This window comes from Danio aesculapii, chromosome 5, assembly GCF_903798145.1.
Source record: "Danio aesculapii chromosome 5, fDanAes4.1, whole genome shotgun sequence".
Classification (NCBI taxonomy): Eukaryota; Metazoa; Chordata; class Actinopteri; order Cypriniformes; family Danionidae; genus Danio; species Danio aesculapii.
The window spans coordinates 31,692,971-31,719,116 of NC_079439.1; the positions used below are offsets into that span (position 1 = coordinate 31,692,971).

Here is a 26,146-nt window from a genome sequence, read left to right on the forward strand (position 1 = left end):
AGGCCCCCTTGGTGACAGGAGTAAATGAGAACACAAACACATCGCCTGTTTAAATGTCGCTCACTTTGGTTAACCTATCGCTTTTAAGTCATACTTTTGTCAACCAATTAAAATATACAAGTAATAAAAGTATTAACGAATGCTTTTAAAACATACCCGACTCAATAAGTTTTGGAGTATTGTAGTAACTTTTATAAGGGCTTCTTTTGGTTAGCCACCACGTTGCTAGGCGCTTTTTGTTTTTGTTCATCTGGACAGCAGCGCACGTCAAACTTTCTAAAGTTGGCTCAATCTTTGCGATCGTGTTCATCTCAAACCCCGTTTATCTTGATGACACGTACTAGTATTGTGTTTATGTTTAATTCTGTGCTGGAAAGTAGGAATGGAAATATAGACGTTGTTTTGCAATAACGTTAGTCGTAAGGATCAAATAATAAAGTTTCCACCGTTCACTAGCTTACCCTACTGCTCCATTTAGCCTCAGTCTGTCATGCTTTCATTTGCTGTTCACTTGCGAAATTATCAATGAGGAGAAAACGGTCAAAATTATGTGCTTAACGTTACGATTTGATCGCTGAGTAACGTTAGTGCGTTTTTGCTAACGTTAGTTTACCTGCAAAGTCTTCCGACTTACTTCTGTCATCGTCGCTGAGGATGGATCAGTACCATATTTTGGAGGTTATCGGGGAAGGGTCATTCGGACGAGTGTACAAAGGTCGCAGGAAGTTCAGCGGCCAGGTGAGCACTGCGTTTGCGCCAGGGGCTTTCAAAAAGGCTATATATATATATATATATATATATATATATATATATATATATATATATATATATATATATAAACATAACATTCCCACAATAAAAGACAAACCTTAGTAGGTAGAACGTCTGTTTTTTGTGGACTCGTGGTATAAATTTAACTTATTTGTTGGTGTCTTTGTGTACTGTACTGCTCTGCTTTTTCAGCTTTAATATTAGTGTGTGTGTGTGTGTGTGTGTGTGTGTGTGTGTGTGTGTGTGTGTGTGTGTGTGTGTGTGTTTATAATACTTTATTTTACAATTTAAAACATTTTTGTTCATAAAACTACTTCAGGTCATCAACTATACACACTTTAAGATATAGTTCATCCTCATGCCATCAACAAACAGGGTTCATACAGTCATGAAAAACCTGGAAAAGTCATTGAATTTTGACATGGCATTTTCCAGGCCTGAAAAGTTTTGGAAAAACAGAAAACCCCACAAAGTTTTGGAAAAGTCATGGAAAACAAATAGCTGTATTCTTGAATATCGGTTGTCTTGACTTCTATTCTGTCCTTGGCCAATCACATACTCTGACATTATTAGTGCGGTTTAAGCATTATCTAAATAAATTTTACATTGATATAAATATAAACTGAAACTAAATATATTGCTATGTATTTTACGAAATGCTGAAAAAAAATTTGAACATGCATTGTTTTTCTTTTACCACGCATATGTAGACATCACATGAAACATTAGATCATGAAAATTTACTTGCAAGTTTTGTAAAAATCAAAAACTGTGTATGAATCCTGGCATAGTATGTGTCATTTATCCCTAAGTAGAATATATTGAAAATATTGAACCAAAAATATTTCTGAAAACCTGGCCTAAGGTGATTCATAAAAGGCAAGTCAACAGCTACTAACATTTTGAGAGTCAAAACAGCATGAAGGTGTAAAGGCAAAACAAAATGACGCACAAACTGACAATGTTTTTACAAGCTCTTGTATAGCTGGAAGCATCCATAAAAGACACAAGTTAGCATTTTGATGGACAGTACAACAAACACATCCTAATTATATATTGTAAGTAAACACAATTTGTTTAAGTGCCCATGCATATGACTTTATATACAACAAAAAGCTTTGTTGTATATACTCCAAACGGTTGTGAATGCTGTAAGGACCCTTTGGAGAAGCTGTAAATTCAAGGTAAGCAATGTTCTGTTTCGTGAACAGACTGATCGATTAGACTTTTAAGACCTCGTTGTGTAATCAGGGGCATCAGGGTTTTGGATTTCTTGTATGTTTTTTTAAGGCTTGCAATAGCATTTTATGAATCACCAAAGACCACAGCTAAAAAAAATTACTAAAGAAAAAAGTTGCATACACATAGAACACCCTAAGGGTGAGTTATTTAACAGTAAAATTCCCTTTAAAACTCTTCCCTCTATCAGTTATAGCAGTAAATCTCTTTCTGTGAATAACATCAGCCATTTTTATTTTCTAGGTTGTGGCTTTGAAGTTCATTCCTAAAGTTGGCCGCTCAGAGAAGGACCTGCGCAGTTTGAAAAGAGAGATTGACATCATGAGGGGTCTTAAGCATCCCAACATAGTGCTGCTTTTAGACAGTTTTGAGACTGAGAGGGAGGTATGATTGTCACAGCCTGCTCTCCCAAGTCATGTTACATTTTCTACTGTTGCATCTCTGTTCCTATAACCTGGTGCTTCCAGTATAACGGCTTGTTGAATTGACACATAGCTCCCAGGGTTCAGGATTTTAACATTCAAATCTCCAGGGAACGATCCTTGTTGGCAAAATGTAGTGTGTTTAGACGTTGGAATATTGGCATTGCTACAAATGCAGTAAACGTGTGACTTTAATCGTCCCTTAAAATGTGTAACTGAAAAAAGAATGGGGTAAAAAAAAACTGAATTTGTGTCAGAGGAATTATTAGAGCATGTATTCCTCTGACAGGTGGTGGTGGTGACAGAGTATGCAGAGGGGGAGCTGTTTCAGATCCTGGAGGATGACGGGAGTTTACCTGAGAAACAGGTAAACATGGTGGCACTGCAATGTTTTAGATTTGTTGTTTAGGGCAGTGTTTCTCAACCATGTTCCCAGAAGACCACCATCTCTGCACGTTTTCCACTCCTTAACTAAGCACACCTGATTCAGATCATTCGCTCATTAGCAGAGAATGAAAGTCCTGTAATGGGGTGACAGACAAAGGAGACATCTAAAACATGCAGTGTTGGTGGTCCTCCAGGAACATGGTTGAGAAACACTAGTTTAAGGGATTATTTTAGCATTTATGCTGATCATTCTAGACTTTTAAAGCTAATTTTGGCTGTTTGAAATCCGATTTTTTTTCCATTTTATTTTTGTTTCTTTGGACATTTTTTTCATTATAGAAGCCTAATAATTAATAACATTTTAATGTTAGTTACAATTTAATGTTTTTACAATTACACAAAGAAAGGCTTTGTTGTATCAACCCAAATTTACATAAAATATACATAAACCCTATTGTTGGATTCAAAAATATAATACATTTTTTAATACAAGTGAAGTACTCTGCTGTTCAGTAGTAACAGTCCTAGATTTCTGTCATAATTTATTCAAGTTAAACAGTTTTTGTTTCAGGTTGTTGTGAAGAGTTTCAGTGTCTACATGATATGACCTTATTTTTTCATATAAATAGTAAATGCAGAAGTCCTATTACAGAAGTTGTTTTTGTGGTTTAATTTTCACAGACTCAATTCCTGAAGGGCCGCAGCTCTGCACAGTTTTGCTCCAGCCCTATCAAACACAGCTGATCCAAATAATCGAGGTGTTCAAAAGAGTCATGAACACCTTCCTTAGTTGCTGTGTTTGATTGGGGTTAGAGCAAAACTGTGCAGAGCTGCGGCCCTCCAGGAATTGAGTTTAAGACCTACAATCTGTATCACAGTTTGATTAAGTGCACCGACCTTTAACTTATTCATTTGAAATTTGCCAAATTCTGGGTTATTATGCATCAAAGTTTCCTCTGTATTTTGCACATTTTGAAAATCAGAGGATACCCCAGCTAATAACAACACCTGATAAATATATAATGTAAAATATGTCAGTGTTTCTCAACCATGTTCCTGGAGGATCACCAGTTCTGCACATTTTTCTATTAACATTTTTCTATTTCTCCTTCACCAAACACGCCTAATTCAGGTCATCAGCTCATTAGCAGAGACTGAAAGACCGGTAATGGATATGACAGACAAAGGAGACATCTAAAACATGCAGTGTTCGTGGTCCTCAAGGAACGTGGTTGAGAAACACTGAAATATGCCATACAGATTACAGTAAACATTCACAATAAAGTAAATGTGCTGTTGTGAAATGCACACAGTCCATCACTTCAGTTTGAAGATATGCTGGCTTTTCTTCTGCTCAGACCTCTTAACTGCTCAGCACACACTCGCCTGCTAACCTGTTATCTCACCTCTTGTGTAGGTGCGTGAAATAGCCTGCCAGCTTGTCTCTGCCTTGTATTATCTCCACTCACATCGCATTTTACACCGTGACATGAAACCACAAAACATCCTGCTGGGAAAAGGAGGAGTCGTGAAGCTCTGTGACTTTGGGTTGGTGTTACCAATCGATACAAGTTCAAACTTTTTTTTCTTCAAATGGCTAGAAATAGTGATGTATTTTAGATTAGTATTTTTTATTATTATTATTTCTCAGCCATTTGGGAAATCAAATAGACTTATAATTTTCATCTTATTTTCTTGGCCATTTGTGAATTCGAATAGATATATCATTTTCATCTTAATTTGATCTCTAATAGGAAGATCTCTTTACAGATTTGCTCGTGCCATGAGTGTGTCCACTTTGGTGTTGACCTCTATTAAGGGGACGCCTCTCTACATGTCTCCGGAATTGGTAGAAGAGAAGCCTTATGACCACTCAACTGACCTTTGGTCTCTGGGCTGCATCCTCTATGAGCTCCACACGGGGGCGCCTCCGTTCTACACCAACTCCATCTTTCAGCTGGTGCAGCTCATAGTGAGAGATCCTGTCAAATGGCCAGACAACATGAGCCAAGACTGCTTGGTACAGAGAAGTTTACTTGTTTTTAACCATATTAACACTTTATCTGCCTGCTCTACCAAATGGTTGACCATATTTTGACTGTTTTAATTAATGACTGTTTTAAATAATGGTTTACACACAGCATTGTTGGTTTACAAGAAAATCAAACAAACATAATTCTGTTGCACTACTACACTTGATTTTGGTTTTATTGTAAAAAAACAACCACAAGTAAATGTGTTAAATGAGAACATGAAATATTTTATGTCATACTTAAAAAAAGAAAGATGATTTAGTGTTCAAAAATGATTTATTTTGAATATTCTTTTAAATAAATTGGTCTTACACTTCATATTTTCTGCTTTTTCATAGTATATGTACTAATTCTAGTAGTTTTACCATAAACCAACATATTAACCATTTGGTAGAGGCTGATATTTTAGAAATTATGGGATGTGTTTAAAAAAATGCATTAAGTGTCTTAACTAGCGACATTGAGAGTTAAGAAGTGCAATCCAACATTCTTGGTGGGGGGTGTTACTTGATGTCAGTATGTGTTGATTTGTGTTGGAATGTAATGCACACATTTAAGGTCCTTAATTTAAACTGCTCTCTCTGTGTTTTTTTTTTCATGTGTAGAGTTTTCTGAAGGGATTGTTGATGAAAGAGCCAGAGAAGAGACTGTCATGGCCTGACCTGCTCCATCACCCTTTTGTTGCAGATGGAGTTCTGAGTGAGAGCTACAATGTTTTTATATAATTCAATTGAGATACATTTTCAACCTATTCAGAGGAAACTGTCAGTGTTTCAAAACAAAAGTGATTTTTATATTAGCTGAAAGCATATTTAAATGCAGGAAAACTGTCTACTTTATTGTTTCTCTTGTGAAAATGTCAAAATATAGATGAAAACCAAAACAGCTATATTTTATGTCATTTGTATAAAAATTTAGTCTTTTGTACTTTTATATACGTTCTACTCTGGCTTGAATGTATATTTAATTTATTTGAACTGTAAGGTAATAAGCAAGCATATAAAATTAGATTATATTTTAAATTATTTAAAAATGACTACTTGATAATAGACAAAACCTCGTGATTTGAAGGATGGTGACAAAGTTTACCGGTTTAAAATGAAAATTTGTATTTTGGGTTTGCACTGTTACCACTGTCTTTTAATAAGTCATCAAATAATACTTGTCAAATTCTTGTTGTGTATATGAAAATTTGGGTTTGATTTATCAGGGTGTCCCCTGGGTCTTAAAAATTATTTAAAGTCGATAAATCAATGTAGAGAAATTTTAAGTATTAAGTAAGTACTAAAAAAGTCTTAAAAGCTATTTTGCAAGTTATTAAATTTGAAATAATTTTTGATTATGCAATGTATGGTTGTTTGCTAAAGTTTGCCTGAATCAAATCTGTGAATATCTGGATGCTGTGTAGTTTATGAAATCAATAAAATCCTGCTAGATTGGACATTATGCGGCTTTGTTTACTGCAGTAACCAAGGCAAAACCATTATTTCTGCCAACCTGCTGAATTAGCTAGATTTAATAGATATTTATTCAGTATATAAATAATGTTTTAGTTTTGAATTAGTTTCTTATGTTAATATTTAGTAAATATACTGTAATTTTAAATCTCGCCAGTGTTTATAGTTGAAACCTAAAGTGATTATAAGGTCTTAAAATATATGGAAAGACACTTGAAAAAAGGTCTTAAAAGGGATGGAATTTCACTCTCTGATTCCTGTATATACTCTGTATATAAACTATTGTTACACAGAATTGTAATTCATGGTAAAAAATATATGATAGTCATTCTTTTTTGCCAAAAATAATCTAACAGAACACATAATAAATAATGTACTAAAAAATAACTTTAAATCTGTATTACAATTCTTGTTTTGTTGCTTGAAAACACTTTTGTAGTATATGTTGAAACATATGTAAACCTCTCAGCAAATGGAACCCAAGAAAAACTCTTTTTACATGCATTTTACATAATCTACATCGGTTTTACATGTCTTAATGACTGTTTGGCTTGCTTCTAAAGTGGTGATGTTGTTTGCTTTGACAGTGGTGTCAGATGAAGGTTCGAGTAACCCGCTCACTGTTCCACCCAGTCCAGACGTCCAGGCCCTCAAACACCAGCAGGTTGCAGAGAAAACAACAGTGCGCAGCGGAGAAGGCAAACTACTGCGCAAAGCCAGAGAGCTTCGAGAGAAAGAGAAGACTAACAGACGGGTAAACTCAAACAGCATCTGGAAACAACAGCAGGAACTGTCTTTTTTCAGCTCTATGTATTAAATTACTTTGAATCTGTTTTTTTAGATATCTTTCTGACTGATTTCTAATTTATTTTTGCTCTAAAAAGTTTATGTAAATTAAATCAGTGCTATTGTTGTGATTTGTGCAAAGTAGACTATATTTTTTTTACATTCATACAGAATATGGAGAAAATGTGGAAAAAATCCTGTATAGGTGTAATGTGTTACTGTGAAAGTGTAATAAAAAATGTTGGCTGTTTATTAACTAGGAGGTTGCGAGTGGAAGTGCTGCTCGCTGTAAGACAGCTTCAGCTGGAGGAGCCTCCAACACCGGCCATTCATTGGGCAGCACCTTTTCAGTGTATCAAAATTCATCTCAGCCAGCAACCAATCGGCATCAAGCAAATGACAACAGTGTTACCAGGTAGTATTTCCATCTAGAATTTGAATTTGAAAAACCTGCGGGATTCAACTTAAAAAAGAGCATATTAACAATGCTGCTGTGACGGTGAAATTGATGTTTTGACCAGCTTGAAGGATGGAATATATTATAAAACCAAATGTGTAGAACTGAAATAGTCAAACGCCTGTTCAAACTAAAGAATATAAGCAGTAGTGAGAAATAGGATTTCTGAAAGACTAAAAACACTTTGGAAATGTATTATATGTAAGTCTATCCTCTATTTTTAACAAATGTAAAATAACTGACTCTTACCAACCCTCTTAACCGTGTTCCCTTTTGTTTTTAGGGCACGCTCAGCTCCTCATAAAGGTCAGATCAGTAGAGACTATGCGAGGGAGTTTCCTTCAGTAGAGGTGGGACCCCGACAGTTTCTAAAGCGCCCTGGACATGTAAGGACAAGCCTGGCTTCTGTCCGGATGGACAGTGAGGTTCTTATTGCTATTATTCATATTTATATTGGGGATTTAACTCTGTGGTTCTTAATCAGGGACTTTAGCAAACTTAAGATAACACCAAATCTCTTCAATTGCTGTCCTTAATTAAACAATATTTATTAATTAAAACAAGCTTTTTATTCATTCATTCATTTTCTTTTCGGCTTAGTCCCTTTATTAATATAGGGTAGCCACAGGGGAATGAACCGCCAACTTATCGAGCATTTTTTTTATGCAGCGAATGCCCTACCAGGTGCAACCCATCACTGGGAAACACACACTTATTCACACACACATACACTACGGACAATTTAGCCTACCCAATTCACCTGTACCGCATGTCTTTGGACTGTGGGGGAAACCGGAGCACCCGGAGGAACATGCAAACCTTCTTGCTGTGAGGTGACAGCACTACCTACTGCACCACTGCATCGCCCACACAAGCTTTTTACTCTACTTTTACTTTAAGCCATAAAAAATAAACAAATATACAAAAAATAGCTCTCAGCCTGTATGAAGTCGTTATGTATATGAGCCATTCTAGAGGAATCTTGTGTAATTGTTTGGTAAACTATGTGCTGCTCTGTGTTGCGGCTGGATTTTGAGCAGCCATAGGCTTAATATAAATATATAATAAAATTAAGATGCTTAATTAAGATGATTTGTTCTATTAAATCTTTAGATTTTATTGAAGAACACACTTCTTGAAACTTTGCGAATTGCAAAATGAATTGTGGTTAATTAATATATAAAACTCCTAGTTTCTAATAATAATTTATTGTCGTTGATATGCATTTATGGAGAAATTAAGCGACCACTTGAAAATAAAAAAGAGTTTTGTTGAATTTTGATTATTTTAGTTAAAGGTTGAGTTAAATGTATACATTTTCCACCAAAATTTCAAAGAAAAATTATCATTTAAAGCATTTTCGTTCCAGAAAATGACAATTAATCAGGGCTATATGCACACAGACTTTTAATTTTCAGCCAGGCAGTCCAAGGGCTTACAGTAAACTTGTCATTCCATTACAAAATTGTCACGTTTAAGATCTGATTTCTTTAAAAATCAGCGATCTTCACTTAAATATACGATATGAAGTGGGTCTCAGACCGGACATAAAGCACTGCATTAAATTCAATTTCTCCCCTGCCATGTCTTTAAAATATGACGATATATTTTACCCCAGTATTTTCAATGGAATTTCTGCGCTAGCCTGTTGCTACTGACAGCGCTAGTGGTCACAGCGGTCTTTCATCTTGTTTGACTATTGAACAACTAAATGAATGCTTAAGTCTATTTAACTGAATGTATTGTAATTACATTACATCATCGATGCTGTAAAAACAACCTTGTGAAATTTAAAAAATAGTCACATTAAGCTTTTACCGGAAGTTTATCGTGGGCTTTAAAACTCTAGCTGTGCATAGAGCCCATAACAAATATTTTCATGTGTTGTGATGGACAATCAGGGTTATTCCACCAAATATGGCTTTCTTAAACCTTCTGTAGTAAAAAAAACTGTATAAAATAAAATATATTAACATGTCTGATGGATTACTCTTCAGTGTTTGGACTCTCAGCAGTGAATATTAAACCACACGGAACTGAACTTAACTGAACTAAGCTGAACTGAACTTAAACTCTGAAAACTGAACTGACACTGCTTCAATTCACTATGATCTTCTATGTGAAGCTGCTTTGACACAATCTACATTGTAAAAGCGCTGTACAAATAAAGATGAATTGAATAGAATTGAATTGAATGTCTGAAAACATGGCAATTTTTGTTATTTTGACCAATTGTCATTTTATTATCTAAACGACAACACTTCAAATGAGTAGAAATGTCATCAGCAGTTTACAGGATAAAAATACACAATTATGTGTTTACATAAATAGAAATCAAGAGTAAATGTGTCTCTTCTTTATTTTCCCATAGCTCTAAATTATAGAATATTACTGTTAAATTCTGTATTAATTCTGTGTTATTACTGTGTTCATTTTTTCAAGTGTGTATTGTGAATTTTTAAATGCTTGTCTTGTTTGTGAATCTTTGACTCAAAAGTACAGGCTCTAATCCTTTCAAATGTTTGTGCTACAAATAATCCTCAACTGTTGTAAAAACTGAATGAGATGTACATCTTCCTGCTTTCTCTTTATCCATCATGAAAATAACGTTAATAAGTGTGTGGATTTATTATCACAGGGATATCTGTTGCTTTTTTGACTTCGCCATATTCTGTTCCTCCAGATTAAGAACCACTGATTAAACTGCAGCAAATGACTGAGTGACATTTGTTTTTCCACTAAACATAACCCTGTTCATCATGCAGGAGCAGGATATGGACAGTGATTATGAATGGCAGCGGTTGGTTGAATTAAGCGATCGGGGACCAGTAAACACTTCCATCCTTCAGAGGTTAAAGACAAAGCTTCTGCAAGCCAAAACCCAGGTGATGTTCAGTTAAATGTCACAAGAGCAGCAATTTTTAACTGTGACAGTGAGTGTAAATTAGCATATTAAAGACTCTCTGATCTGTCCAGCTGCTGGTCAGGAAGGGTGAAGAGACCTCTTCAATTCTCCAGCCACTAAAGGTCTTGAGAAACATTGTTCAGGGCTGCCGGATTGGAGATGTCGAAACAGTGGGAAAAGAGCTGGAACTGCCTCATCTTCTGTTCAGTCTGATTGAGGACATCCTGAACATTCCAGATCTAATGCAGGTCAGACAAATGCAGATACAGTGTGTTTATCACATGTTCTTTTGTCTAAAGATGAAAATGATGATGAATATATTACTTTTTTATAAAAATCTATCAAATATGTACAAATAAGAGATATTTACCAGCAACTTTTCTGTTAAATAAACTTTAAATTTTTTTTGTAATTTGAAGATACTACACAATACCATGCATAATTTCAAATCCAGGTAACGCACTTTCTTCACAAAACATTGAGCTGTATTTTGAGCTGTGGATTGTTATTTGGAAATATTTTCAAAATATTAGAAATATTCAATTTACGTTTAATATGAATTAAAATGAACAATGAATTAACGGAATAAATATTTTCTTCATTTAATCCTTGTGTGTCAATAAAGAAGTTGCACATTTGTTCTGATTTTTTTCTGTTCCACATTTAAGTTTTAGGTTTGTGAGATGGAACAAATACCAACATTTTTCCTGATTTCTGCTTTCGACCACAATAGCCAAACACTTTATAAAATTATATAAAATTTAGATATAGAAAATCATCTTATTTTATTTACTTAGTGATTTATTCAGTTGTTTATAAAACCACAGTTGGATTATGTAAATAAACTGTAATTTAAAGCGTTAAAACCCTAAAATTTTATGGATTTTGGTAGTTAATCTATGTTAGTAAAATCTAAAAGCAGAAATAATATTCATCTGTGATATAACAAATGTGTAACTTTTCTTTATTGACACACAGGGATTAAATATATAAAAAAATTGTAAGTATATAAAAGTATATAAAATTAATATTTTTGTTAATATAAATTACATTTTCTTATGTACAGTAAAAGTCAGAATTATTAGCCCCCCGTTGAAATGTATTTTCTTTTTTAAAATATTTCCCAAATGATGTTTAACAGTGCAAGGACATTTTCACATGTTTGATAATATTTTATCTTCTGGAGAAAGTCTTATTTGTTTTATTTTGGTTAGAATAAAAGCTGTTTTTATTTTTTTAAGCACTGTTTTAAGGTCAAAATTATTAGCCCCTATAAGTTATATAAATTAATAGTCTACAGAACAAACCATCATTATACAATAACTTGCCTATTTACCCTAACCTGCCTAGTTAACCTAATTAACCTAGTTAAGCCTTTAAATGTCACTTTAAGCTGTATAGAAGTATCTTGAAAATTATCTAGTCTAATATTATTTACTGTCATCATGGCAAAGATAAAATAAATCAGTTATAAGAAATGAGTTATTAAAACTATTATGTTTAGAAATGTGTTGAAAAAAATCTTCTCTCCATTAAACAGAAATCGGGGAGAAAAATAAACAGTAGAGCTAATAATTCAGACTTCAACTGTATGAATAGATCAAAGATCTAAAGAGTCAAGTGAATAAAATAAAGTCAAAGATAAGATGTTCCATTATGGTGTCCACCTCAAAATAAATTTTTATACACACAAAAAAGTATGCTACATGCCATAAACTCCACTGTTTAACTGTAATGTTTCAAATAACATTTATAAAAATAAAATGTCAAAATATTGTGACAATAGTGAAATTTAATTTCATGATATATATTTTCTGGCTATTGTGGTCAAAAGCAGAAATCAGGAAAAATGCTGGTATTTGTTTCATCTGACAAACCTAAAAAATAAATGTGGAACAGAAAAAAATTAATCAAAACAAATGTGCAACTTTTTATTGATACACAGGGATTAAATAAAGAAAATGTCATTTCACGTTTACATAGAAATAAAAATAATGTCTAATAACAAATAATGTGTTTTTTGCTTGATTGAATTAAAGATTTAAATTTTGCTTTATTGGGCTGCGTTAGACATCGGCCAGTATATGATTCTGACGGTATGATAACCTTGGATAAAAATATCACAGTTTCACAGGATTGTGATTACTGCTCTAAAATATATTCTCTTTAAATGTCTGGGCAAAAAAAACGAAAACTTTATTCCCCTTTGAACACAATATATTTGATTTTGAGAAACATTTAAAATATTTCGGAGCAGTAAACATGTCAGGCTAAATCATTCACATAAATAATTGACTTCTGCTGTCTTCATTTGTTTTAAAAACACAAGTCTTTACAATTTAAAACAGTATCTTTGGATCTATTTTTGCTGGAGATACTGTTGTCCTAAAACTAAAATACAAATGTCTTACACATCCAGTAGGATTGGTATAGCAGAACATTTTTGGAAGTTTTAAAAGCTTGACTTTTCAAAACCACGGTATTCCTTGAAAACGGTTATCATTCCAAGCCTAGTTTGCGTTGGAACATTTATTCCCCTTAATGTCTTTTTTTTTTGTTAATTCATATATAAATCGATAAATGAAAGTTTATGAACTGAGGGTAAAATATTTGTATTTTAATAAAGATAGCAAGAATATGTTGTTTGCATTAGCAAAAAAGAAACAGACAAAAACAAAAACAAATATGTTTAGTAAGGCACATAATAGTTTTAGTGAACGTATGCTGTATATGTAACTGGATGATATTTACCGAAGGAGTCGCAGGGTGAGACAGTATTGGCAGATCTGATGAGTGTCCTCATAATGTACCTGGAAAAGAGCCCGGGCTGGGAGATAAAGGGCAGAAGGTATGGATTCATGAATAGTTTTTAATCCACACGCCATCACAGTACACATTTCTCCCCCTGAAATTGTTTTTCCCCTTATTACTTCAGTAAACCCATTGTTCCTTTTTTTAAATGAAAGAATCTCTAGTCTTAATTGCGCAACGTTTTTTCGGAGGCTGTTGTTTTCCCAACTGCTCCCGGGCTTTTAGTGAAATTTTAATCTGGGTGTTATTTAACGAAAAGTACTTTCTCTCATCAGAGCTGAGGATCTCTGTCAGCTATTTATTTCGGTGTTTCTCAGTCGAGACCCAAAGCGCTCAACGGTAAGTGTCTCTAGCTAAAAGGTTTTCTCTGAAACACTTTTAAACTGGGAAATAAAGCGGAGTAAAGTAATCGTGGGATGTCTGCTTTCATTTGCATTACACTTGATTCTGTGGTCTCTCCTACAGCTTTTGGCAGCAGCAGTCTTAACCTTGTTCACACAGCGCGGCGTGTCTGTGAATGTCGGTATGGAAAAGCTCACGGCCGTTTTGGGGGATGTTTTGACAGACACAGAGGTACAGTTCTATTATTTATCCTGTGAATAAAGGTTAACTGTGTTTGGAGTAATTAATGTCACTGATGTGATGAAATCCAGTGTAGTCAATTCCCACCTTCTCGCTCTCTGCGTTTCTTTCCCTCTTCACCTCCCACCATCTGTCTGCTCTCTCTGTTTCTTTCTTTCTCTCTCTTTTTTTTTCCGATAGGCTCATAACCCCTTACCTGCAGGTTGGGGCCTGTGTGATGGCCTTCTGTCACTGATTCTCCACAGGCTAGCTGAGGTAATTTCTCTCTGATTAAATCCTCTCGAATCTGCACTGGGTTAATTAGATACAGACAGATAATCGGTTTGGACAGTTGTCTAATATTGGATCTACAATAAATGGCGTAGTTTAAAATCCAAGTGAAACGGCACAGAGCAATGCTATTTACAGAGAAAAGAACTGATGTAACTTTTTAAAACAGCAGGTAAACAAAGAAATGTTTAGCGGAACAATGGTCGAAGATACAATTGGATTTTCTTTCATTCATTCATTTTCTTTTCGGCTTAGTCTCTTTATTAATCTGGGGTCGCCACAGCGGAATGAACCGCCAACTTATCTAGCATATGTTTTACACAGCGCATATCCTTTCAGATGCAACCCAGTTCTGGGAAACACCCATACACACTCATTCACACACAGTTTAGTTTATTCAATTCACCTATACCACATGTCTTTAGACTGTGGGGGAAACCCATGCCAAAATGCGAACTTCAAACAGAAACGCCAACTGGCTCAGCCAGGGCTCAAACCAGCAACCTTCTTGCTGTGAGGCGATGGTGCTAACCACTGTGCCACCATGACGCCCAAAATTTTATGTTTAATATTAATGTAGTAAAATAATGACTACTTTTTCATCATGACTTAAAGAAGTTACCCTATAAAATTTCTTTCAGTGTAATAAGAGTTATTAAAAAAGTGTCATTTGATGACTTATTAAAAAGACTTTATTCTACTAAACCACAAAATACAAATGGTTATTTTAAATCTTTTAATGATTTAAAATGTAAATGTCAGAATATGTTGTTTTCAGTTTTCCTAAAATATATCATAAATATATGTGCCGAAACGTCTGTGTTTTGTATCCCCTGAAAAATGTCAAATAAAAACTGTACAAAGTAATTATTTAATGAGTGCGAATCATGACCTTCTGAAAAATATACAGTTGAAGTCAGAATTATTTTTCCCCCAATTTCTGTTTAGCGGAGAGAAGATTTTATATATATATATATATATATATATATATATATATATATATATATATATATATATATATATATATATATATATATATATATATATATATATATATATATATATATATATTATATTATATTTATTTATTTTTATTTTATTATTATTATTATTTTTTGTTAATACTGACTTTAATGTGGTTTCTAATCTCCTCAATATTTTTTTTTCTCTAACAATAGTGCGAGAGCAGCTCACTGCTCAACTTTCAGGAGTCAGATCTGTGGCCCTGCCTGTGGGCTAAAGTGAACATCACACTGCAAAACACGACATCCCAAAGCTGCCATTTCTCTCCTAACGGTAGTGAACATGAAGAGATCATTCGTTTATTATACTTTAATATAATGTAATAACTTACACTTGTCTCTTTTTTCCTCTCAGGTCTGTACATGTTCCTCTCTCTGGCTTTATTGCTTTTCTCCAGCGATCCATACACCTGTGTGACTCTCCTATCAGATAACACCACAAACTGCTCCTCCACCCTCGGGCACCTTCTCACCACCCGTTGGTGAGGCTCAAACATAAAGCGTTTTTCTTTTTCTCTTGTATTAGTATTCATTTGGAAGTGCTCCTCTCAGAGGTTTACAATGTATTTCTCGCTTTATACCTGACAGCAGCGCTTCATTGCTTGAACGTGGTCTTTTCTGGGGCGACTCAGAAATAAACAGCCTATCAGTGATGAGCTGTCATCTCCTCTGCATCCCCTTCTCTCTGGACTTGCCCCTGGAAAAACATCTGTCTGTTCTCCAGTCATATCAAAGCTCAAATATTGTTGCAGGTTTAATACAGGTATGGTTTTATAAAATACGGTTTTTCAGAAGTCGGGGAATATCAGAAAATGTCATTTTTAATTTTTTCTGCTGACTGGTCTTCTTGTTCAGATGATTCAGACCATTCCTATTGCCTTGGTGGAGCTTCCGTTGTGTCTTCTGAATCGTCTCCTGCTATCTGACCCACAACACACCACTCCTTGCCTTATCACTGCCGCCCAGGCCTCCGCTTTCCTCCCGCACAGCACAGAAAGCTCAGACAATGGAGCAGACCACACTCAGACTCAACTTAAGCCCTCTGGGAATGGTGTTGAGCGATGTAAGAGCAATGGAAATGTAAAGAAAGCCAAGACTGATCATATCAAAGGAGACATCAAATCAAAAAAGAGCTTAGAGCGACCCACAGGCAATGTAGATGCATCCAGGGATAAAAACGGTTCCCAATATGCGCCATCCAGAAACATCCGCCAAACCAAAATCAAGAGTCAAGCCAAAATATATCCAATGAGTGCCATGGAGCATCTTAGAGATGAAATCGCACCAAAGATCGGTCATATAGAGGAGCTCATGGACAGTCTGGAGATTCATGGCAGTTCTGTAGGACTCTCAACTCAGCAAGGCTGCGGCATCAGCATGCTTATAGACAGTCTGGAGGAGTTCAGAAGAAGTGGCGATCACCCCAAGATCTCAATTCGATCCTCGCCTGAGGAGGCCAGAACAGCAGGATCTCTGTTGGCTCTACTTCTACAAAGTGAAGCTCTCAGTGGGTGCGCAGTAGAACTTCTCATCCTTCTCTCCCTACTAACACATCATCCCACCTATCAGTCGTCCTTCTTTCTTCCAGTCGAAACCACCCAACTGCGACTCGCATTGCTCCACCGAGATGATGGAATCCGAGCCGCCTGCTGTGGCTTGATGGGCCACCTGGGTTTAAGTTTGATACAGGTTATCAAGGAACCAAAATTTGACCTGTTCCAGAACCTGTTAGGTTGCCTTTGCGATTCTGCTCCGTCTGTTCGTAGGGCGGCCTGCAAGGCTGTAGGAAACTGGTTGAATGAAATCAGAAAAACCAGTGCCAATATTCCTAGCAAAGGTCTCAAGAGTACAACTGACATGCAGACATGGTCAGTACAAGACAAACCGAGGAGGACGGAGGGCGTCAGGTATATGGAGGCAGACGTATGGATGCAGCTCGCCATAGGAGCCGCTCGTCCTCTGGTGTCTCTGCTGTCAGATACTGATAATGTCATTCGACAGCACTGCTGTGGGGCCTTGGCTAATCTGGCTGCCTTCAGTGGAGGAGATGGAGCTCTTCTCAATGCAGACGCTCCAGGCTTGATTCTCCAGACTGCCTGTAATGATTCCCATCATGCAGTGCGACGGGCAGCTGTGGCCACTCTGCGTGTGTTTAGCCAGCAAAACACATTACTGCAGGTAAGAGCAATGTGAATCTGTTTTGACTGGCATGTTTAGATATTTTCTGCCTTGGGTGAGATTTAAGCGAGTCGTGGCATTCATTACGCCACAGCAGAATGTATAGTTCTGCAAAGAATGCAGTTCTTGGGGAATTGCATTTAAAGAGTGAAACAAATGAATATAGAGCTGCTTTTGTGCTGTATTGCATCATTTTGACAATTGTGCAGAAAAAAAATTGAAAGACAGACAAAGCTGGTAGAGAAAAAAAAATCCTTGCTGTCATTTTCACATTTTCCCCCTTCCCTTCCTCAAGGCTCTGAGGTCTCTAGACGCAGGAAGAAAACTCTGTCGCTCATCCCAAAGCTCTTTATTTCAGAGGGATTATCAATGGCTTGTCAGCAAGTTGGACGGGTCAGTTGAAGGAAAAACATAAACGTCAGCTTCATAGTTTGTTTGTGAGGGAAAGGACATCGTTTTGCATGATCTAAATATGGTTTGCTGGCTGGGAAAGCTTGCTGGATTTATGTTTATTTGATCTGTGATCAAAAGGTTTTGATTGAAATGGAATGTGTTGTGTGAAAATGACAGTGACTAAATATCATCTCAAAAATAAGAGAGAATTTTACAATGAAATGTACATTAGTATGTATTTCACATACTATGTTTAATGTTTTTTAGTGTAAATAATTGTATTTTTCATTCACCTAAACTGTATTTAAAACTAGTAATTTTGATTGTTCATTTTCTGTTTATTAAAATGCACTTAGCTTATTTTTATGATGTGACTATTTTGTATCCTTGCGTGTATTTATTTTAAACCGTTTTTAGAAATTTACTCCTCTTCAGAAATTATGTTTTAATAGTCGGTGTGCTTCGAATGTGTTTCGAAAACAAAGTAGTGATGATGTAGCCTAAAGGTTATCCGTGCGGCATCTCATGACATTTAGTTTTTGTCACCTTATTTAAAAAAGAAAAAAAAAATTATATATATATATATATATATATATTATTAGAATTCCATTAAAATATTTCTGTTGTATGTAACTGTGATTGTACATTTCGTTTTTTTATTCACTCGCGAAATCATTTGTCATTTTTAAGATTGCCTATTGTATGTGCGATAAACGTTTTGAAACGTACAAACTTTTCGTTTCGGGCGTGCTTGCAAAATGAAAAGCATTTTATGTGACTTAAATCAACACTTTCGTTTAGAAATAATAATTTTATCTGAATTACAGCTATTATTATTGCACATGCATAAAAATAAAAATGTAAGCTCGGGAAAAATCAGATGGACAGGCTAAATTAACGCGCAAATTACTCTGCAGATTTGTTCTTGTTATTACACTGTTTCGTATTATAATCTTAATTTTATGGATTCTTAAAAGTAGTCACTTTAATCAGGGAAATTGGAATTTAATTAGTCTTATATAATTATTCAAATATTGGTTCCAAAATGAGAGTCGCATTATTTCTCTCAACACTTTCTTTCACACAGAAATATTTCAATGTTATTCTTTTTTTTAAGACATGCAAGCTGTCTGATATTTTTTTAATTTACGTTTCCGCCTTTTATATTGTGGGTTTGTGTATAATAAGACAAATACGAAGACTAAATTTAAAGACTGCTGGTTCAGAAAATATAATATTTTTAACAATAACAGCAGGACTGATCGGTGTTCAGAGTCTATAAATAGCCTGTGAACCGGACCGGTTAAAAAGGAAAGGCTACATAAATATGAATGAAGCGCTACTCAGAAATAAGACTTTTGAAGGAACGAAGGGAAAAACACATATTTTGCCCTGATTTTTTGCACGTTATACATTTTGCTTACATCTCTTTTTAAGAAAGAATAAAACGTAAATGTTTGGTGATCTAAAAACACTCCCGGGATACAGTGAAAAAATATAGTTAATAATAAAACACAGCTGTCTCCGAATTCGCTGTATTTTTGACATCCTCATACTGTTATAATAATAGTGTTATAAGCTTTTTATTGCTATTTTCCACTTCTTTCTCTCTCTCTCTCTGTCCCTCTCTTTCACACACACACACACACACACACACACGCACACACACACACACACACACACTACGGACTCGTTAGGTTTTTCCCTCCTCGTCGTGCATCAATGAGGAGAGGGAAAAGCTCTGCTCCATATATTTGGCTTGCAAAGCTGTAAACAATTTTCCAGACAAACAAGGGATAAACTCCGTTTATCCGTTAAACTCGGGGTCTACCGATTAAGCTCTAAAAATCGCACATGAAGCCATCATCGCCAACGTGCACTGCTGCTGACACAAATCACTTTATTTGAATTCAATGGAATAACAGGAAACACAAAGTAAATAATCGGAGACGATACATCGAAATGCCTCGTACAAAATGAGTGATCTTAGTATTTATAGCTGGTGTAAACTCTTGGAAATCGTGTGCCTTCATTTTAGGTTCAAAATAAATGAAATGAATTTTTAGAAATTATAGTACGAATTTAACTTCACATAATGACCGTACAACACAGCGCATAATTAATTATTTTTCATAATCATGATTGTATACCGCCAAGAAAAGCATATTTGAAGTCGATATGCTAAGCTCTCTCAGTACCTAGGTTGCTTATTTAGAGGAATTCAACGATATTTGTAATATTGCTACGTAGTATTAAGGTACGCACGACACTTCGGTAAAATCAAGTCATAAAAAAGAATAAATAGGAAGAATAAATAAAATCTAATCAATGCCTGATTTACAGCTAATTTCTTTCTTATTGTTGCACTTGTGCTAAATGCATGTCTCCTATTTGAGCAAGTAGAAAAATCAGAGTCACTACACAGGTTACCAGAATAAACTCCTGAAATCGACTAATTTGTAAACATGAAAATCATAACATTTTTCAAGGATTGTGCATGATCGCAATTGGAATAAAATCAAGAAAAGGAAAATTCAGTCATTTACATTGTTGATGAAATATTGCTAACAAGCTGGGAAGTCTGCAATTCTAAAGCCACCACAATCATTTCAGTGATTACTCAAAAAAAGCTGCATCACTACAAAGATTTTTACTTTCTGTCCCCAACACACACTTGTACATTAGAGCAAACAAGCTTTATAAAATCACAAACCCTGATTGTAGTCGCAATAACAGCAGAGACATTGGGCCAAACAGTAGTTTGTGAATCAAATGCCACTCATTCATCTCTAATGGAACGTGTTGGTCAAGAGAATACAAAATAGGACTCCTTAAGCAAGAAAGACTTCTGCCAGAACAGGTCATTCGGACGAAAGGAAAAACAAACATTCTTTGTAAAGAGCCATGAAATCTTCTGCATGCAAGAACGAAAATACAGGAAGTCAACACACATAACATTATTAGGCAGTGCCATATCTTCAGCATCGAGTTACAAACTGACATACCTCCATGACTTTGGACATAAATCGTATTACCCTGAGCTGCAGGACTAATCTAAAATGGGGGATTCAAAAACACAATATAAGGTTCAGTATTCCTGAGGGAAATTCAATTTGAGAAGTGCTTCCCCTGAAACTCAATATGTAAGAGACAGATTGCTTTTAATATCAGTGCTCGTTCGTTAATTAATATATGGAAAGGAAAAAAAGAGGAACGACTAATGTTGTACATCGCCAGTATTAGAACCATAAAAGTTGATAAAAAAAAAATCAATTAAACTGAATAAAAAAACAGCATCTGCATGCAGGTCGTATGCGGAACCTGTGATATTACCTTACAGCCTTTTCTAAAATAAATAAAGGTGTGTTTAAGTCGATCTTGCATTATTCAGTGTGGATTTCTGTCAGTCCTGAACTGTAAACGCTCTGTTGTTAAAGCTCATTTATGGAAACAAGAGGATGAGCCGTCGCCACTCTTGGGAAAAACAAGAGGAAAGGAAAAACGGCTGTCATTACAGTCAAAGACATAATAATCACAGTGCATATCGACTGATTTGGAGTTATTTCTGAGTAAAGTGGAAGTCTGTGCTGCAGCTGTTGATGGATTTTGTCAGTTTGTAACGAAAATGAAATGACTGAGTAACGTGCAATAGTACAACCTCCACCATATCCTAAAAAAACACATTCAGTCAGAAAACATTCCAATCTCCTTTGCCTTTCAGACTGCTATCAATTCTACTTGCAGGACCATCGCCAAGTGGTCGAGCTTTTGGTCAGGCGCTGGTTTCCTGCTTGAGGCGTTGGCTCCGGGCCTTGTACACCTCGATCAGGAGGTCTTTCACGTACTGGATCTCCCGTTCCACCGATTCTGCCTTGTCCCGGAGCTCACGATTTCTGCCCTCCAGACCGTGAAGCTGTTCCTCCAATGAGTCCAACTCTGCTCGTTTCCGTTGACGATATCTGTTCAAAATGATCAAATGCAGAACCAAGTCAGAAATTGGCACATTAAACAAGGCGTGGTCCAAGAATATTTATTTTTTTATATTATACTTTTTTTATGCTCTCATCTAGAACACGGTTATGACTATTAATACTCTACCTGTGAGCTGCAGTCTTGTTCTGATCCCTCTTCTTCTGTTTGCGTTCACCATGATGCCCTTCGATTAGAGGCACCTCTAGGTCTGATTTCACAATGCAGGGGTCTTCTTTCAGCACGCAGGCTCCTCTGGCACACGGGGACCCCATTTCAGGTCTGTGGCGGTCACCGTTCAGGCAGTCGGGGCCTTGGCCTTCGAGAAAGCCGCAGTGGAAGTTATGTTGCCGGTGAATCTCTAAGCTTTCCTCTTTTACTGGCTCATTGATTGCCCCAAGAAAACTGTGATAGGCCTCTTCTTGGGATGCATTTTGGAGGAAACAGCTTTCGCTGGGTTCGGTCTTCCAAGAGATGTTGGCCTTCATGTCAGAAGCACCATTCTTCGGTTCACTCATCATCTCCATCTCGGTGCTTCCTCCTATGCCACTTAAATTGACTTCTCTGATGCCATACATCATTTCGTCTTTCTTATGGGGAATTTGAATTGGTCCACTAAAGTTGTAGCCGCCACCAGCCTTGTTCGCACCGACGGCCTCTTCTGTGTAGCGGCAATTCTTATCCTCTTTGGGTAAAATGGCGCACCTTCTGATCTCTACTGTACTGCCTAGGCAGTAGCCTTTGCCTACCACCCGTTCATCTTCAGCACAGCTGTAGCTCCCACCAGGCGCAACAGCTGAGTTACCTGAGGAATTTCCTTTGGAACTCCAGATGCTACTCTCGTAGCTGTCACCCACCCTCACCCCATCGGAAACTCTCTTGCGGCTGCAGACGTTGCTGTTGGGGCGGCTGCAGCTGTAGGGGGCATGTCTTGGAATCTTGGTACGGCCAATGGGACCCCCACAGAAGCTCAGCAAGTCAAGTTCCCCAGTTGCCAGGGTAACAAGTAGAGGGCTGGATTCGGATTGGTTGGAAGTAGAATATGATGCGTAGGGCAACTGGTAATACGACGATGGACCAACTGCCGTTGGACCCTTGTCGCATTTGCCCAGTTTGGAGGTTTTTTCTGGGAGTGGGTCAGACAGGAAGTAATCCTCCAGCTGAGCAAGCTCCTCTTGCAGCAGAGAGGTCATGACCTCCAAATCTGAGGGCACCTGGATGTCATTCTGTAGGGGCGAGGGGGGAAGGGATGCATTTGGGGAGGGAGAGGAGTGAGGGGTTGGGAGGTAAGAGGAGAAATCTACTTCTTCCGTCATCCAGTCACTAAGACCATCACCTATGGGGAAAACAGAGGTCAACATGTTAATCACTGGCCTATAGATCCAATGTAGCACAATTATTTAAACCAAATAAACAACTATACTGGCACCATTTTAACAACCCGCCAAAAAAAAAAAAAAAAAAAAAAAAGAAAAAAAACAATAACAAAAAAAATTACAAATCGTTTACAAACATTTACTAAATCCGAAATGCGAAAAGGCAGTAATAAACTAGCACATTATTAACCAATAATATAAAATAGATCCATGTTGGTAGTTTTACTCACTGTTCAAGGAGAACGAAATGTGCTGCAGTGCGGTGCCCACCTGAAACTGGGAAAAATAAAAAACTGTATTCACTGCAACTCACCAATTAAGTGCTGGTTCTCCTCTGGCCCCTCCCCTCTGCGCCCCTCCGATTGGCTGTGGTTAGCCTGTGGGTGAGAGAGAGTGAGGGGGTCTGCCGGGCAGACGAGTAGAGTCTTCCAAATGGGTGCTGACATTGTCATCATCCTGTCCGTTGGTCCTACGATTCAAATGCCTGAGCTTAGAGTGCACGACAGTGAAGTTTGAGAGTTGAGCCACAGAAAACAGGGCTTGGTGTGCATTATGAAACCTAAAAAAAAGAGGGAAAGTGATGAGGGACAGTGCGGTAAAACACGTTGTCTATGGAGGTTTCGGTCTTTCGCAAAGGCAGCATCACACCAACCATGATTCTTCAGTTACTAAAGTAGGATGAAGCAGGGGGGGAAATTATGTCCTAGTTGGTGGGACTTTCCATTCTAAACTTGTCCTGGCTCTTCAAAAATATCTAAAAATATCTCCCAACTATACATCAATATTTTCAGAGTTTTAACAATGAGGGATCCAGTGTGCAAACAGAGTAAAGTAACTATAACACCCCTCCATTCTGTTACAGCATCAGTTTAGACACACTGGTGATTAGCGAGGGACCAATTTAGAAAACTACCACTCTTCCATCCATCAAAGTCCCTTGTGCCCACTTAGGGGAGCTCCACTGAGAACCTAGAGAAGCAGGCGAATGCTCTACTTGTGGGAAATTTATTAGCAGCCTAAATATACAAGACACACACAAATGTAAAGCACCTTTAGACCATATTTCAGACCATGCCAATAATAAATCATGAAATAAAGAATAAAAAAAAAAGTTCAAATGCAATTTAAAATGTATTTATATTGTGCTAACTTCTGAAAGCTATTTAGGCTTTCTTTTGTTTGTATGTTGTAAACTAATAAGGTACCTACAAATGCTCTAGTGCCCTTTGCACCTACACCGAAGTCCAGTTTGTTTACACTCTAAGGTCACAAACAGTACAGCAGTGTAAACTGACAGAATCATCAGAGATGACTTTGGAAATGTCAGACAGCAGTAACAAAGCTATCGTCTTTATGATTTTGTTTGCAATCATGCGATTGAACAATTCTTTCGAGCAGTCTGGCAGGTGCGCCATGGACCAGACGTCTCTAAGCTGGATGTCTGAACTTGGCCAGCACGTGGCTTACAATCAATGACGTAATGCAAAACCAAATAAAGCAGATCTTCCTGAAAGCTTTAAAAACGACTCACGCGTTCTCAAAATTGCAGTTTTAAGCATAAATCCAGCATGTTTCATGCAGCTTGAAACAATACATTAATGTGGCAGATATGAAAGTCAACGACACAAACAGTTGCTAGGAAATAATGACAGGCGAACAGGTGTAGCCCCAGTACTATTGTTCCAATAGATAAGCAATGCTTTGTATAAAAAAAGCCAAATATCTTCATTAAAAAAACCCCAAACAAGCTGTTCAACATCATATCACTACAAAGTGCGTAAAATAGTGGATTGCGTGTCAAAATAACATGAAACATGTCAAAATACTAATAAACTAGGTCAAACTGACGAATGTGGGTTCATTCCTAAAGCTGCAAAATAGTGTAGAAACGACTAAAAGGGCTGAAAGGAGTTTCTAAAACTTTTCTAATAAGCAAAAAACAATGTGCATAAGACATCGCCCGGATCTCTGTTACAAGTGACAACACGCTAAACAGCACTTAAACAAATCAATATATCCAAAAAGTGCAAAGCCAGGAGACAAAAACAACAAATGCCTGAAACAAAGCACATGAAGTAATGAGTTGTACTTACTCCATTCTTGCTTAAATGTGTTGAGCTTGGGGTGCGTTGCAAGAGCAAAGCACGTTGTTTCTTTAGGATCGAAGACTGTACTAAATTAAAAAGCCATGTCTCCTTCGGAGTGTCTCGGACTGAAGTGCTGTTGGTCTTGCTTTGTTGTGATGGAGTTGATGACTGAGAATCGGCTAATTGAGTCAATGCATCAGGTCACCCACACCTAGCAACCAGCTGCGTCACGCGGTCAGCCCCCAGTGCTAAAGATTCCTCCGCCCAGCGGATGCATTGGGCGAGATAAATTTCACACTTCGGACCGGTGAAAACGCCCACAAGATCTAGCACTCACTTTTCTCAGCGACTTCCGAGAAAACACTAAATCCCGTCGGCATATCCCTTAACCTGAAAACACTATAGTTTTGAGGCTGAGAGAGGAACACGCGTCTGTTCGCGAGAGTTTGAATGTTCATCGTACAGTTGCTGTATCTGGTTACACATGAAATATTCATATCATAACACGCATAGACGTTCAAATATGTATTGTTTCACAGGGACTACTTGATTTCTTCCAGCGAGGAAGAACACTTTCTGCTACCCAGGAGATACGTGGCTGTTGTTGCAGGTTAGTTGCATCAGCGCTGCAAGCTGCCAGCAGATTCGCTGAACGGAGCGATCCTGACGCGCAGCGATTGGCTGGAGAACAACTGTTGTGCTCTCTCATTGGCTGGCGCTGGAGAAACGTTGCTTCCCAATGGTCTTCGGTTTTCCACTCTCCGTGCACATGTTTCACGTAAACATCCCGAGAGCAAATTCTGAAAGTGGTTAAACTTTTATATGACGGAAGGGCAGTTTACGGAACTTCACTGACAAAACATTGTAACATTTATTGTGCCATTTGCTGATACGAGTTTTGAACGCTTCTCTGTTAAAATGCTGCACTTTGCAGTTCAGTGAAGTAAGTTTTGTCCAGTGTTCATTCACATTTCGAGGGTGAATACAGTGTGATATAATTT

General features: G+C 36.9%; 2 protein-coding genes across 4 annotated transcripts; one reads left to right on the plus strand and one right to left on the minus strand.

Annotated features, from left to right (window-relative positions):
* The first annotated feature begins 255 nt into the window (after positions 1-255).
* Positions 256-17,926, plus strand: stk36 (serine/threonine kinase 36 (fused homolog, Drosophila)). 3 transcript variants are annotated; one of them, XM_056457916.1, is made up of 20 exons: positions 256-738; positions 2,254-2,394; positions 2,722-2,799; positions 4,237-4,367; positions 4,590-4,839; positions 5,458-5,551; positions 6,897-7,063; positions 7,356-7,510; positions 7,836-7,977; positions 10,318-10,437; positions 10,529-10,705; positions 13,214-13,305; positions 13,544-13,607; positions 13,734-13,841; positions 14,031-14,105; positions 15,299-15,416; positions 15,498-15,624; positions 15,731-15,905; positions 15,998-17,320; positions 17,616-17,926. In XM_056457916.1, exons 1-20 carry the CDS (start codon positions 655-657, stop codon positions 17,733-17,735), a joined length of 3,741 nt encoding a protein of 1,246 aa, XP_056313891.1. In that variant the 5' UTR covers positions 256-654; the 3' UTR covers positions 17,736-17,926. The 3 variants fall into 3 exon arrangements, with proteins under 3 accessions (XP_056313891.1, XP_056313892.1, XP_056313893.1); XM_056457917.1 differs by having other exon boundaries at positions 15,734-15,905; XM_056457918.1 differs by having other exon boundaries at positions 7,836-7,938.
* A 1,653-nt stretch (positions 17,927-19,579) lies between these two features.
* On the minus strand, positions 19,580-25,686 carry atf5a (activating transcription factor 5a). The gene is made up of 4 exons (XM_056457919.1): positions 25,152-25,686; positions 23,372-23,617; positions 21,812-23,018; positions 19,580-21,672 (listed from the first exon to the last, which is right to left on the minus strand). The coding sequence occupies exons 2-4, from the start codon at positions 23,511-23,513 to the stop codon at positions 21,486-21,488; spliced, it is 1,536 nt and encodes a 511-aa protein (XP_056313894.1). The 5' UTR covers positions 23,514-23,617; positions 25,152-25,686; the 3' UTR covers positions 19,580-21,485.
* Between the last annotated feature and the right edge of the window lie 460 nt (positions 25,687-26,146).